Raw genomic sequence first — 16336 nt, forward strand, 5'->3', positions numbered from 1 at the left:
CTGCCAGGCCCTGCCCAGGGTCTACCAACACTACGGACCCTCTCCCATACAGCCCCTGTCTGTAGAGATGCAGATACTACTCACTGTATACTACCTGGTGCAACTAGGTGAGAGAGAGAGAGAGAGAGAGATAGAGAGAGAGAGAGAGAGAGAGAGAGAGAGAGAGAGAGAGAGAGAGAGAGAGAGAGAGAGAGAGAGAGAGAGAGAGAGAGAGAGAGAGAGAGAGAGAGAGAGAGAGAGAGAGAGAGAGAGAGAGAGAGAGAGAGAGAGAGAGAGAGAGAGAGGAGAGAGAGAGAAGGCAATCTGTAACGCTTCAGCGATACAGATTGAATAGCACCCTAAATTGTGCAGAATGTACTATTACATTGATACAGTGTGTAAAAACCTAGTTGGTAGTACCTGGTTAATGTCGTGTCCCTCCAGGCCCAGACCAGGTCCTGCTGATTGAGGACCTGGAGCAGATCTTCATGCGTTCCTGGAGAGAGTCCCACCTCAGTGAGATCCGCCAGTACCAGCAGCCCCAGCCTGGCCTCTCCCTCCCCCAGGCTCCCTACACCCTGCCTGGGATTCCACTGCCCCAGGCCCAGCCTGGCCTCTCCCTCCCCCAGGCTCCCTACACCCTGCCTGGGCTTCCACTGCCCCAGGCCCAGCCTGGCCTCTCCCTCCCCCAGGCTCCCTACACCCTGCCTGGGCTTCCACTGTCCCAGGCCCAGCTCCTCACCCCCTCCCAGCTGCCCTGGCTGGCCAACCTGGCAGCCTCGTCATGTGGGGAGGGAGTGGTGGTTCTGGGGGAGAAGGCCTCGATGGCTCTGGGGCTGGCTGACACCTTCAGTAGGCTGATGGAGGGACAGCTGGCTCATACCAACTATGTGGTCATCATCTGTACAGCCAAGGGACAGGAGACAGAGTCCTGCATGGTGGTGACAGGTGTGTGTGTAGAGGGATTGGGAGGGGGGTCATTTTTTTTGTGGGTTCCTTTGTCTGTAAGTGTACTGTGTGTGTGTGTGTGTGTGTGTGTGTGTGTGTGTGTGTGTGTGTGTGTGTGTGTGTGTGTGTGTGTGTGTGTGTGTGTGTGTGTGTGTGTGTGTGTGTGTGTGTGTGTGTGTGTGTGTGTGTGTGTGTGTGTGTGTGTGTGTGTGTGTGTGTGTGTGTGTGTGTGTTTGTGTGTGTTGTAGGTCAACACCAGTGTCGTGCCCTGACTGAGGGGATGTTCAGTCCCAGTGATAGTCTGAGAGAGATCAGTCAACAGCTGTCCTCTGGCATGACCCAGGAGCTCACTGCCTTCTGCAACTCTCTGGGACCTGGTAAGTGAGTGAGTGAGTGAGTGAGTGAGTGAGTGAGTGAGTGAGTGAGTGAGTGAGTGAGTGAGTGAGTGAGTGAGTGAGTGAGTGAGTGAGTGAGTGAGTGAGTGAGTGAGTGAAGTAATTGAGTGAGTGAGTGAGTGAGTGAGTGAGTGAGTGAGTGAGTGAGTGAGTGAGTGAGTGAGTGAGTGAGTGAGTGAGTGAGTGAGTGAGTGAGTGAGTGAGTGAGTGAGTGAGTGAGTGAGTGAGTGAGTGAGTGAGTGAGGGAGGGAGGACAGGCTATGTGCACGCTGCCCACAAAATGAGGTGAGCTGAGCTGCACTTCGTAACCTTCTGCCAAACGTATGACCATATTAGAGACACATATTTCCACACAGACCCACAAAGAATTTGAAAACAAACACGATTTTGATATACTCCCATATCTACTGGGTGAAATACCACAGTGTGCCATCACAGCAGTAAGATTTGTGACCTGTTGCAAAAAGAAAAGGGCAACCAGAGAAGAACAAACACCATTGTAAATTCAACCCATATTTATGCTTCCTTTTGTACTTTAACCATTTGAACATCATTATAACACTGTATATAGACATAATATGACATTTGAAATGTCTTTATTCTTTTGGAACTTCTGTGAGTGTAATGTTTACTGTTAATTTTTATTGTTTATTTCTCTTTTGTTTATTATTTCCTTCACTTGCTCTGGCCATGTTACAGTTTTTTACAATCCCTTTGTCACTAATTTCAGAACCTTGTGGTCATTTTTCAAAACTCTAGACACAAAATTCAAAACGGTCATCACTTATAACACAGGCTGTCCAATGTTCAAAACATTGCATTGTGCATTCATATCTTTAAAGAAACCTTGCACTTGCAGAATCAAATAACTAATTTATCATGACATACCATAGGAACATTCATTTATATCACCCACACACAAGATACCGATAGTTTCACTGTGTAGTTGTTTGTACGGTCATTAAATATTGTAGTACAAAATATGTGATACATGTTTCATTATGGTACTACACGTACATACATCACTGTAAAAGGACTAGTAAAGATACTGTGTCTGATACTACAGACACAGTGGAATCATTGAACAAAATCTGAAATGTATTGATGAAATACAATAAAATCACTAATAGGTTTCTTTGAATCAGAGCAAAAATAACTAGCTACAAAAAAAGAAAAAAACTATAGTAAAACATCAACTGCAGTGTTCCTCACCTGGCTTACTGTAAAAACCAAAACAAAGGTTTGATTACTGTACTTCTATATTTCCATCAACCCTGTCTGGATTTGGCCACAGGTTCTCATCCACATGGATGTTTTCATTAGCCGAACATCTTGGGAAGAATCTTCGGGCGAATCCAGGCCTGACACTGGTCTGCCGTGATGTCATTGTATGCGTCATCCATGGCCTGGAGAAGGGCGGCTTGTTCGTGAGGGCGCCTATCATATACCTTCCACCTCCATGTGGAAAAAAATTCCTCAATCGGGTTTTAGGAAAGGAGAGTATGAGTGTAAGTACAGGGTGGTAAATTGTGGTTGGGCCTGAAACCATGCTTGCACCATTTGAGCATGGTGGAACCTGACATTATCCCACACAATGACATAGGTCATGCCATCAGCTCTACAGACCTGATTTAGCTCATCAAGGAAGGTTACATTCGAACAGCGAATCATGTGGCTGCCTGCAACTCAATATATAGAGTATATAAAGTAGAGAGCTTTAGATGTTGTTCGACCTAACATTAGAATGGGCAAGATGAGTAATCTAAGCAACTTTGACAGTGGTATGATTGTTGATGCCACACATGGGGATTCCAGCATCTCAGAAACAGCTGCCTTCCTGGGATTTTTACGCACTACAGTCTCTAGAGTTTACAGAGAATTGTGCGATAAACAAAACACATTCAGTGAGCGGCAGTTCTGTGGGCAAAAACACCTTGTTAATGAGAGAGGTCAGAGGAGAATGTCCAGACTCATTCAAGCTAACAGAAAGGCCACAAATGCTCAAAAAACAGCTGTTTAAAACAATGGTGTGCAGAAAGGCATCTCTTAACGTACAACACCGTGAATAATTCAGGCTGTTGTGGAGGCAAAAGGGGGTCCTACCCAGTACTAGATAGGTGTACCTAATAAAGTGGCTGGTGAGTGTACAGTAATGTCAAATCTGAAAACATGGTCTGGAAAAGTGGTACATGGGACCATAGAAACAGTGTCTGATAAAGAATGATGATGAAATATTACAGCCATAGATAATGTAGTCCAATTGGTTCATGTTCCACGGTAATTGGTGTCAATGGATCTCGTTATCCTGAAACTTTCATGATCTAAACATGGAATATTGTTTGTCAGTTTCCGTAAAACTATGCATTAAGAGTAATGCAACAGTTACTTATCATTTTGAGCAGTTGTACCAATTGATAGTTAGATCATTGTTATGAAATGAATAGACAGTCATCTCAGATGTAATGTGTGAATTGCATTTTGAAATGGTAATACTTTGATGTTAAGTTGTGTCATTTTGAACAGGTGATTTTAGTTCAATGAACAAATGATCTTAGCTTTATGTGTATTGTATCCAAGCAATTGGAAAAAGTGTTAAAGTTTTGAAAAATTAGCTTTTTGAAAATTGATTGTGAGTTTTGTGTCTAGATCAAATTCAAATCAAATGTATTTATATAGCCCTTCTTACATCAGCTGATATCTCAAAGTACTGTACAGAAACCCAGCCTAAAACCCCAAACAGCAAGCAATGCAGGTGTAGATGTCATGTTCGTCGTATGAATCGGACCAAGGCGCAGCATGGTATGCGTACATTCTTTAATATATTAAGAATGAACACTGAACAAAACTAACCAAAATAACACGTGACGCTATACAAAGAGTGCTGACAGGCAACTACACATAGACAAGAACCCACGAACACCAAAGGGAAAATGGCCACCTAAATATGATCCCCAATCAGAGACAACGATAACAGCTGAAACAGCTGCCTCTGATTGGGAACCATATCAGGCCACCATAGACATACAAATCACCTAGACCTACAAAAACCCTAGACATACAAAAAACCCTAGACAATACAAAAACTAACGTACCCACCCTAGTCACACCCTGACCTAACCAAAATATAAAGAAAACAGAGATATCTCAGGTCACTAGAGTGACACTAGAGTTTTGAAAAATTACATCGAGGTTCCGAAATTAGTGGCAAAGTGATTGTAAAAAACTGTAATATATGTTTCCCATGCCAATAAAGCCCTTTGAATTGAATTGAATTGAGACAGAATGAGCGAGTGAGAAAGAGAGAGAGAGATATATGGTGTGTTTGTGTATATTTACACATCTTATACTACTGGTTTGGATTTACTGTGTCTCAACATACTGTGTGTGTGTGTTTGTGTCAGAAGGTGATGTAGATGTGTTGCTGGAGAGTGCTGCAGTGGAGAGCAGGAGCCAACTGACCCCCCTGTCCATCAGTCAGGAGTGTACAGGAGACAGCAGGCCTGTAGACAGACAGACGGACAGAGCTACAGGCCTCCCCAAAGAGCCAGCCAGAGACACACACACAGACAGAGCAGAGAGCCCCAAGGACTCCTGCTCAGGTGAGACACACACACTGATCAGGAAATGTTTGTAGTCTGACTGAGCTACATACTGTATGTGTGTGTTGAATTGAATTTGTGTCTGTGTGGGTGATGTGTGTCTGTGCTTGCGCATAGATGCTTTGTGTGTATACATTGTGTCTAATATGTGTGTTTCCGTGTGTGTGTGTGTGTGTGTGTGTGTGTAGAGTACCGTGTGGAGTGGCAGGAGGTACGGCCCATCCAGTTGGTGGTAGCCAGGAAGCTGCTGTCCCATGTGTGTGCCATCGCTGACTCCAGCACTCAGAACCTGGACCTGGGCTCCTTCGACAGGGTCGACTTCCTCATCTGTGTCCCCCCTTCTGAGGTCACCTTCCAACAGACTGTACTGCATCTCTGGAACTCAGGTAACTGTCCCTCCTCTCTTCACTCCTCCTCTCCTACCTCCTCTTTATCCTCCTCTCTTCCCTCCTCCTCTCTTACCTCCTCTTTATCCTCCTCTCCTACCTCCTCTTTATCCTCCTCTCCAACCTCCTCTTTATCCTCCTCTCCTACCTCCTATTTATCCTCATCTCCTACCACCTCTTTATCCTTCTCTCCTACCTCCTCTTTATCCTCCTCTCCTACCCCCTCTTTATCCTCCTCTCCTACCTCCTCTTTATTATCCTCTCCTACCTCCTCTTTATCCTCCTCTCCTACCTCCTCTTTATCCGCCTCTCCTACCTCCTCTTTATCCTCCTCTCCTACCTCCTCTTTATCCTCCTCTCCTACCCCCTCTTTATCCTCCTCTCCTACCTCCTCTTTATCCTCCTCTCCTACCTACTATTTATCCTCCTCTCCTACCCCCTCTTTATCCTCCTCTCCTACCTCCTCTTTATCCTCCTCTCCTACCTCCTCTTTATCCTCCTTTCTTACCTCCTCTCCTACTTCCTCTTTATCCTCCTCTCCTACCTCCTCTTTATCCTCCTCTCCTACCTCCTCTTCATCCTCTTCTCCTACCTCCTCTTTCTCCTCCTCTTTATCCTCCTCTCCTATCTTCTCTTTATCCTCTTGTCCTACCTCCTCTTTATCCTCCTCTTTATCCTCCTCTCCTACCTCCTCTTTATCCACCTCTCCTACCTCCTCTTTATCCTCCTTTCTTACCTCCTCTTTCCCCTCCTCTTTATCCTCCTCTCCTACCTCCTCTTTATCCTCCTCTCCTACCTCCTCTTTATCCTCCTCTCCTACCTCCTCTTTATCCTCCTCTCCTACCTCCTCTCTTTATCCTGCTCTCCTACCTCCTCTTTATCCTCCTCTCCTACCTCCTCTTTATCCTCCTCTCCTACCTCCTCTCTTTATCCTGCTCTCCTACCTCCTCTTTATCCTCCTCTCCTACCCCCTCTTTATCCTCCTCTCCTACCTCCTCTTTATCCTCCTCTCCTACCTCCTCTTTATCCTCCTCTCCCATCTCCTCTTTATCCTCCTCTCCTACCTCCTATTTATCCTCCTCTCCTACCTCCTCTTTATGCTCCTTTCTTACTTCCTCTCCTACATCCTCTTTATCCTCCTCTCCTACCTCCTCTTTATCCTCCTCTCCTACCTCCTCTTTATCCTCTTCTCCTACCTCCTCTTTCTCCTCCTCTTTCTCCTCCTCTCCTACCTCCTCTTTATCCTCCTCTCCTACCTCCTCTTTATCCTCCTCTCCCATCTCCTCTTTATCCTCCTCTCCTACCTCCTCTTTATCCTCCTCTTTCTCCTCCTCTAATACCTCTTCTTTATCCCCTCCTACCTCCTCTTTATCCTCCTCTCTTACCTCCTCTTTATCCTCCTCTGTTTCTTTTACTTCTATTCCACCTGTCAACAGACTCCTCTTCTTCTTTCTTTTACTTTTCTTTTTTTAAATAATTATTTATTACAAAAAACACAAGGAAGGGGTAACATTAAAGTATTAGAACATGAAGGACAAACAATACAGCATCAAGACACTATCAAACATGTATCAGTCTTTCTGCAACAGAGCCATCCTTATGTGTGAGGGTGCGTGTGCATGATAGTGATAAAAAATATATGTCATAGTTTCCTTTTTCATGATCACAATCTTGTGAAACCCGAACCCTCCAAGATCCCCCCACAGTCCCCCGATAGCTATCCCTCAACCATTCGAGACCCCTCCCACAGTCCCCCCCAGAAGAAAAAAATTAAAATAGAATTAATTCCATTCCCCACCCCCAATAACCCCCCAATGTAGCAACAACCAAGAGAACTAAAGAGAAAAAAGGAAAAGACAGAAGAAAACAGCAAACAACAATGCAAAAATTGTTTTTTAAAAATTATTAATTTACAACAAAGACATCAAGGACAACTGAAATCATAACAGCAATGCCTATTTTATATGTTTGTGTGCATGTCTGGCGCTATTACATGTATGTGTGTGTTCTTGTATGTGTTTATTTGAATGAGAGTGTGGTTATATACATGTGTACAAACACCTGCACGGCATCAGCCTCAGGCAAACCGCCATTAGATGTAATTCAAATGTACTTTTATTATGTTTTTTTCCCTTTATCTTTTGACCATCATTCTCTCTCTCACACAGCAACTCCACTCCCACTTGTCTCCAATTCCACATACCAACCCTCAGCTTCCCTCAGCCCATCCCATCTATCTCTGCTGGCCACCCACTTCGTATTTCTACGCAACACATATCTTTCAACTATACTATGATGTTTAACGTACAATTTCAATCTATCTAATCTATTAGAATCTACAGATTGCGTGTTGAAGATAAATACTTTTACTAAGAGTTTTAGTATATTAGTAATTGACTGACCCGGTCTCTCCAGATCTCCTAACAGTACTATTTCTACGGTCATTTTTAGATCAATGTTATGCATTTTCATCCATTCCTGAACCTGAGACCAGAAACAGGCTACCTGAGGGCAATACCAAAATAAATGGTCTATTGATTCTGTATCCTCACAACAAAATCTGCAGAGCTTCGATGATTTTATGCCACAAATATTCAACATTTTGTTGGTGGCAAGAATTCTATATAATAATTTTAGCTGGAAAGCACAAAGTCTTGAATCTTGCGTTGTTTTATATATCAACTCATACACCCTGTCCCATGGAATTGGTACATCAAAAATCTCTTCCCAACTATTTTGCAATCTGTATGGCACAGTTGTCAACATCCTGGTCCTCAAATGAAACTGGTATACTTTCCTATTTATGCTATTTTTATTCCTCCGCCACTTTTGATCCTTTATATTGGGCAGACAGACCAGTTCCCTACCTCCTCCCTCTGCCACCCGCCTCCTCCATTTTGATCCTTTATATTGGGCAGACAGACCAGTTCCCTACCTCCTCCCTCTGCCACCCGCCTCCTCCATTTTGATCCTTTATATTGGGCAGACAGACCAGTTCCCTACCTCCTCCCTCTGCCACCCGCCTCCTCCATTTTGATCCTTTATATTGGGCAGACAGACCAGTTCCCTACCTCCTCCCTCTGCCACCCGCCTCCTCCATTTTGATCCTTTATATTGGGCAGACAGACCAGTTCCCTACCTCCTCCCTCTGCCACCCGCCTCCTCCATTTTGATCCTTTATATTGGGCAGACAGACCAGTTCCCTACCTCCTCCCTCTGCCACCCGCCTCCTCCATTTTGATCCTTTATATTGGGCAGACAGACCAGTTCCCTACCTCCTCCCTCTGCCACCCGCCTCCTCCATTTTTGGGGCAATGCTGTAATCAATTGGTTGTACTCTTGGATTGAGTAGACCTTCCCGTACAATTCTGTTAACCACATGAAGGACATAACTCTACCATTACAATTTACAATATCATTTAAGAACAAAATACCCTTTTCAAACATATTTCCCATAAATACAGGTATTTTATCAACCAGCACATTTAAGTTCAGCCATAATATTTGTTGGAATATTTGTTCTATCTTTTCAGGGGGATGAAATTGTAATTGTAGCCAGCTCTTGCAATGCTTGTTTGAAAAAGACAGATACAGTTAATCGAAAATGAGACATGGCAATCTGCACAAAGCCAAAAAGGCAATTTTTAAACAATGGACTTTCACCTGAAACACATTGGTGCCATGTGTGCTTCTGTCTGTGTGTAAAGGGAAAGGGGATACCTAGTCAGTTGTACAACCCAGCCCGTCTGAATCAGAGAGGTGGGGGGGACTGCCTTAATCAACGTCCTCATCATCAGCACACGGGGAGCAGTTGTTGTTGGGGGTACCTGCCTTGCTCAAGGGCAGAACGGCAGATTTTTACACCTTGCCAACTCTGGGATTCTAACTAGCGACGCGACCTTTTGGTTGTTTGGCCCAATGCTCTTAACCACTAGGCTCCCTGTCGTGTGTGTGTGTGTGTGTGTGTGTGTGTGTGTGTGTGTGTGTGTGTGTGTGTGTGTGTGTGTGTGTGTGTGTGTGTGTGTGTGTGTGTGTGTGTGTGTGTGTGTGTGTGTGTGTGTGTGTGTGTGTGTGTGTGTGTGTGTGTGTGTGTGTGTGTGTGTGTGTGTGTGTGTTTAATCCCTGCCTGTGTGTGTACTCTAGGTGTCCTACAGAATCTTGGGTTGGAGCAAGACTGTCTGTCTCAGAGAGAGGCAGAGCGCTATGTGGTGAAGATGGACCAGGAGGCCAGGGTGCGCATTGATGACCTCATACAGGAAGCAAACAGGAACCCCAACACACTCTTCATTCTGGTTCATGACCACGCTCACTGGGACATCAGCAGGTTTGTGTGTTTGCGTGAGTACTCGTGTGTGTGTGTCCTTGTGTTTCTAACATGATCATAACATATATATCCCGTGGTTCCCAGTGGAGGGTATGGTGCCAGCTGTGGTGACTCCGGCAGTGGGTTGGTGGACAGCCTGCTCAACTCCTGTCAGATCAGAGACGCCAACAACATCCTGACTCTCCACGTCACCTCATTCCCCTTTGCCCTGCAGACACAACACACACGCATCAGCCCTTACAACGAGATACACTGGCCCTCTGCTTTCAATAATGTAAGAAACTCTCTCACATACAGTCACACACAGAGAGAGTCACACACACACACACACACGTACACTGTTTTCTCAAACTCTTGTGTGTGTGTGTGTGTGTGTGTGTGTGTGTGTGTGTGTGTGTGTGTGTGTGTGTGTGTGTGTGTGTGTGTGTGTGTGTGTGTGTGTGTGTGTGTGTGTGTGTGTGTGTGTGTGTGTGTGTGTGTGTGTGTGTGTGTGTGTGTGTGTGTGTGTGTGTGTGTGTGTGTGTGTGTGCGTAGGAAGTGGATCTGTACCTTGAGAAGACACAGTACTTTGGTGTGTGTGAGCTGCTAGACTCGACTCGTTCAGGCAGCGGTCTGCCTCTCCTCCGCTACGACAGCTCCTTCGAAAGCATGGCCTCTGTCCTGGAGGAGAGGTAACACACACATACATACACGTACATACACACGCATATACACACGCACACACACACACAGAAACACACATATACTCACGCAGTCACACATACACAAAAAAATACACACAATACATAAGATTTCATTTGGGCAATCAAATTTTTTTCATATTAAATGTTTTATTTATTTAACCTTTATTTAACTAGGAAAGTCAGTTAAGAACAAATTCCTATTTACAATGACGGCCTACCCCGGCCAAACCCGGATGACTCCCAATCACGGCTGGTTGTGATAAAGCCTGGACTCAAACCATGGTCTGTAGTGACACCTCTAGGACTGAGATGCAGTGCCTTAGACCACTGCGCCACTCGGGAGCCCAGAAATGACACAAGCATGTAACTAATAACTGAATTTCTTGATCCCCCTGTCCCAGGTTCCCCAAGCTACACAGTGCAGTGATCCGGACCCAGGTTTTAATACAACACTACTGTGTGGCCATGATGGCCGTGTCGGGTCGGTCTGGCTCAGGGGGGCGAAGCCAACATAAACACACCTCCGTCGAGACGCTGGAGATCGTCCAGAGCCTGCTTAGCTCCGCCCAGCGATGCCCCTCCCACCACGGTCACATGGTGCTGCTACGGCTCCCCTCATTGGCACTGGCAAGGTGGGCCCACCAACGGCTGGTGCGGATCAGACAGAGACTGGGGCTGGGGGAGCGCTTTGAGATCATCCTGGGAAACCCCAGCCAAACCCTCAGCATAGGACAGAGCTTCACTGAGCGCATCAAGGTAAGGTTAAACAACAGGAGAACTGAAGGCCAGCATTCCGGAGTCGCCTCTTCACTGTTGACGTTGAGACTGGTGTTTTTCAGGTATTATTTAAAGAAGCTGCCAGTTGAGGACTTGTGAGGCGTCTGTTTCTCAAACTAGACACTCTAATGTACTTGTCCTCTTGCTCAGTTGTGCACCGGGGCCTCCCACTCCTCTTTCTATTCTGGTTAGAGCCAGTTTGCACTGTTCTGTGAAGGGAATAGTACACAGCGTTGTACGAGATCTTTCGTTTCTTGGCAATTTCTCGCATGGAATAGCCTTCATTTCTCAGAACAAAAATAGACCGATGAGTTTCAGAAGAAAGTTATTTGTTTCTGGCCATTTTGAGCCTGTAATCGAAACCCACAAATGTTGATGCTCCAGATACTCAACTAGTCTAAGGAAGGCCAGTTTTATTGCTTATTTAATCAGAACAACAGTTTTCAGCTGTGCTAACATAATTGCAAAAGGGTTTTCTAATGATCAATTAGCATTTTAAAATTATAAACTTGGATTAGCTAACACAATGTGCCATTGGAACACAGGAGTGATGGTTGCTGATTATGGGCCTCTGTACGCCTATGTAGATATTCCATAGAAAATCAGCCGTTTCCAGCTACAATAGTCATTTACAACATTAACAATGTCTACACTGTATTTCTGAACAATTTGATGTTATTTTAATGACCCAAAAATTTGCTTTTCTTTCAAAAACAAGAACATTTCTAAGTGACCCCAAACTTTTGAATGGTAGTGTGTGTTTAAAGCGTCTCAGAGTAGGAGTGCTGATTTTGGATAAGTTTTGCCTTTTAGATCACATGAACAGGGGTAAGGTTCTAGCTTAGGGTTGTTACCCCACATGACAGTTAGCTGCAGTAGGTTCCTTAGTGGACAGCATTGTAAAAGAATCTCAAAGTAGGGCAGGCGACATATACTGTAACCTTATTCGATCTATTACTGTCCTAGTACATGGTAAACGCCTGTGTGTGTGTGTGTGTGTGTGTGTGTGTGTGTGTGTGTGTGTGTGTGTGTGTGTGTGTGTGTGTGTGTGTGTGTGTGTGTGTGTGTGTGTGTGTGTGTGTGTGTGTGTGTGTGTGTGTGTGTGTGTGTGTGTGTGTGTGTGTGTGTGTCCAGACATGGCTGAAGATCCAGGAGACAGACTGGGTTCCTCGTACCTACCTGGAGCTAGAGGCCCTGCCCTGCATCCTCATCCTCTCTGGGGCAGACCCCCTGGGAGAGTCCCTACCCAGGTACACACGCACGCACGCAAGCACACACATACGCACACATTGGATTGGTTGATTGATGTATTTTCTCTCTCCTCCGACCAGATCACTGAAGTACTGTGATCTGCGCGTGATAAGCTCCTCCTACCTGCAGCGCACGGCATTGGAGCAGGAGCTAGGATTGGCGGCCTACCTGGTGAGGGTGGAGTCCCAGGGGTCACAATCCCACGGCCACGCCCCCGGCCTGGGCAGTGACCTATCAGAGAGCGACTCAGACAAACTCAACAGCACCGACAACGAGGAGGAGGGGGGAGAGAACAGTGAGAGATGTTCAGTTAAATGAAATTCAACTAAATTCTAGCAATTAAATGAGACAATATCAGGTGTTTCTAACACTTAACAACACATTTGACTGTTTATATATCAACAGTATAACTCACCTGTGTTCTTCTCTATATCAACAGTATAACTCACCTCTGTGTTCTTCTCTATATCAACAGTATAACTCACCTCTGTGTTCTTCTCTATATCAACAGTATAACTCACCTCTGTGTTCTTCTCTATATCAACAGTATAACTCACCTCTGTGTTCTTCTCTATATCAACAGTATAACTCACCTCTGTGTTCTTCTCTATATCAACAGTATAACTCACCTCTGTGTTCTTCTCTATATCAACAGTATAACTCACCTCTGTGTTCTTCTCTATATCAACAGTATAACTCACCTCTGTGTTCTTCTCTATATCAACAGTATAACTCACCTCTGTGTTCTTCTCTATATCAACAGTATAACTCACCTCTGTGTTCTTCTCTATATCAACAGTATAACTCACCTCTGTGTTCTTCTCTATATCAACAGTATAACTCACCTCTGTGTTCTTCTCTATATCAACAGTATAACTCACCTCTGTGTTCTTCTCTATATCAACAGTATAACTCACCTCTGTGTTCTTCTCTATATCAACAGTATAACTCACCTCTTTGTTCTTCTCTATATCAACAGTATAACTCACCTCTTTGTTCTTCTCTATATCAACAGTATAACTCACCTCTGTGTTCTTCTCTATATCAACAGTATAACTCACCTCTGTGTTCTTCTCTATATCAACAGTATAACTCACCTCTGTGTTCTTCTCTACATCAACAGTATAACTCACCTCTGTGTTCTTCTCTATATCAACAGTATAACTCACCTCTTTGTTCTTCTCTATATCAACAGTATAAATCACGTCTTTGTTCTGCTCTATATCAACAGTATAACTCACCTCTGTGTTCTTCTCTATATCAACAGTATAACTCACCTCTGTGTTCTTCTCTATATCAACAGTATAACTCACCTCTGTGTTCTTCTCTATATCAACAGTATAACTCACCTCTGTGTTCTTCTCTATATCAACAGTATAACTCACCTCTGTGTTCTTCTCTATATCAACAGTATAACTCACCTCTGTGTTCTTCTCTATATCAACAGTATAACTCACTTCTGTGTTCTTCTCTATATCAACAGTATAACTCACCTCTTTGTTCTTCTCTATATCAACAGTACAACTCACCTCTGTGTTCTTCTCTATATCAACAGTATAACTCACCTCTGTGTTCTTCTCTATATCAACAGTATAACTCACCTCTGTGTTCTTCTCTATATCAACAGTATAACTCACCTCTGTGTTCTTCTCTATATCAACAGTATAACTCACCTCTGTGTTCTTCTCTATATCAACAGTATAACTCACCTCTGTGTTCTTCTCTATATCAACAGTATAACTCACCTCTGTGTTCTTCTCTATATCAACAGTATAACTCACCTCTTTGTTCTTCTCTATATCAACAGTATAACTCACCTCTGTGTTCTTCTCTATATCAACAGTATAACTCACCTCTGTGTTCTTCTCTATATCAACAGTATAACTCACCTCTGTGTTCTTCTCTATATCAACAGTATAACTCACCTCTGTGTTCTTCTCTATATCAACAGTATAACTCACCTCTGTGTTCTTCTCTATATCAACAGTATAACTCACCTCTGTGTTCTTCTCTATATCAACAGTATAACTCACCTCTGTGTTCTTCTCTATATCAACAGTATAACTCACCTCTGTGTTCTTCTCTATATCAACAGTATAACTCACCTCTGTGTTCTTCTCTATATCAACAGTATAACTCACCTCTGTGTTCTTCTCTATATCAACAGTATAACTCACCTCTGTGTTCTTCTCTATATCAACAGTATAACTCACCTCTGTGTTCTTCTCTATATCAACAGTATAACTCACCTCTTTTTTCTTCTCTATATCAACAGTATAACTCACCTCTTTGTTCTTCTCTATATCAACAGTATAACTCACCTCTTTGTTCTTCTCTATATCAACAGTATAACTCACCTCTGTGTTCTTCTCTATATCAACAGTATAACTCACCTCTGTGTTCTTCTCTATATCAACAGTATAACTCACCTCTGTGTTCTTCTCTATATCAACAGTATAACTCACCTCTGTGTTCTTCTCTATATCAACAGTATAACTCACCTCTGTGTTCTTCTCTATATCAACAGTATAACTCACCTCTGTGTTCTTCTCTATATCAACAGTATAACTCACCTCTGTGTTCTTCTCTATATCAACAGTATAACTCACCTCTTTGTTCTTCTCTATATCAACAGTATAACTCACCTCTGTGTTCTTCTCTATATCAACAGTATAACTCACCTCTGTGTTCTTCTCTATATCAACAGTATAACTCACCTCTGTGTTCTTCTCTATATCAACAGTATAACTCACCTCTGTATTCTTCTCTATATCAACAGTATAACTCACCTCTGTGTTCTTCTCTATATCAACAGTATAACTCACCTCTGTGTTCTTCTCTATATCAACAGTATAACTCACCTCTTTGTTCTTCTCTATATCAACAGTATAACTCACGTCTTTGTTCTGCTCTATATCAACAGTATAACTCACCTCTGTGTTCTTCTCTATATCAACAGTATAACTCACCTCTGTGTTCTTCTCTATATCAACAGTATAACTCACCTCTGTGTTCTTCTCTATATCAACAGTATAACTCACCTCTGTGTTCTTCTCTATATCAACAGTATAACTCACCTCTGTGTTCTTCTCTATATCAACAGTATAACTCACCTCTGTGTTCTTCTCTATATCAACAGTATAACTCACCTCTGTGTTCTTCTCTATATCAACAGTATAACTCACCTCTTTGTTCTTCTCTATATCAACAGTATAACTCACCTCTGTGTTCTTCTCTATATCAACAGTATAACTCACCTCTGTGTTCTTCTCTATATCAACAGTATAACTCACCTCTGTGTTCTTCTCTATATCAACAGTATAACTCACCTCTGTGTTCTTCTCTATATCAACAGTATAACTCACCTCTTTGTTCTTCTCTATATCAACAGTATAACTCACCTCTGTGTTCTTCTCTATATCAACAGTATAACTCACCTCTGTGTTCTTCTCTATATCAACAGTATAACTCACCTCTTTGTTCTTCTCTATATCAACAGTATACCTCACCTCTTTGTTCTTCTCTATATCAACAGTATAACTCACCTCTGTGTTCTTCTCTATATCAACAGTATAACTCACCTCTGTGTTCTTCTCTATATCAACAGTATAACTCACCTCTGTGTTCTTCTCTATATCAACAGTATAACTCACCTCTGTGTTCTTCTCTATATCAACAGTATAACTCACCTCTGTGTTCTTCTCTATATCAACAGTATAACTCACCTCTGTGTTCTTCTCTATATCAACAGTATAACTCACCTCTGTGTTCTTCTCTATATCAACAGTATAACTCACCTCTGTGTTCTTCTCTATATCAACAGTATAACTCACCTGTGTTCTTCTCTATATCAACAGTATAACTCACCTCTGTGTTCTTCTCTATATCAACAGTATAACTCACCTCTTTGTTCTTCTCTATATCAACAGTATAACTCACCTCTGTGTTCTTCTCTATATCAACAGTATAACTCACCTCTGTGTTCTTCTCTATA

At 43.2% G+C, this 16336-nt stretch overlaps 1 protein-coding gene across 3 annotated transcripts in view; it reads left to right on the forward strand.

The window, feature by feature from the left end:
• LOC139553779 (protein GREB1-like) overlaps positions 1–16336 on the forward strand; it is a 68915-nt gene that overhangs the window by 42361 nt on the left and 10218 nt on the right. For all 3 annotated transcript variants that reach the window (XM_071366435.1, XM_071366436.1, XM_071366437.1), the window contains 11 exons: positions 1–107; positions 424–927; positions 1176–1304; positions 4724–4921; positions 5110–5307; positions 9451–9631; positions 9716–9905; positions 10166–10302; positions 10716–11070; positions 12226–12341; positions 12423–12637. The exon at positions 1–107 is cut by the window's left edge and continues 79 nt beyond it. In XM_071366435.1, coding sequence (XP_071222536.1) covers positions 1–107; positions 424–927; positions 1176–1304; positions 4724–4921; positions 5110–5307; positions 9451–9631; positions 9716–9905; positions 10166–10302; positions 10716–11070; positions 12226–12341; positions 12423–12637 — 2330 coding nt within the window. The remainder of the gene's footprint in view (positions 108–423; positions 928–1175; positions 1305–4723; positions 4922–5109; positions 5308–9450; positions 9632–9715; positions 9906–10165; positions 10303–10715; positions 11071–12225; positions 12342–12422; positions 12638–16336) is intronic.

The sequence above is a fragment of the Salvelinus alpinus genome, chromosome 25, assembly GCF_045679555.1.
Source record: "Salvelinus alpinus chromosome 25, SLU_Salpinus.1, whole genome shotgun sequence".
Classification (NCBI taxonomy): domain Eukaryota; kingdom Metazoa; phylum Chordata; class Actinopteri; order Salmoniformes; family Salmonidae; genus Salvelinus; species Salvelinus alpinus.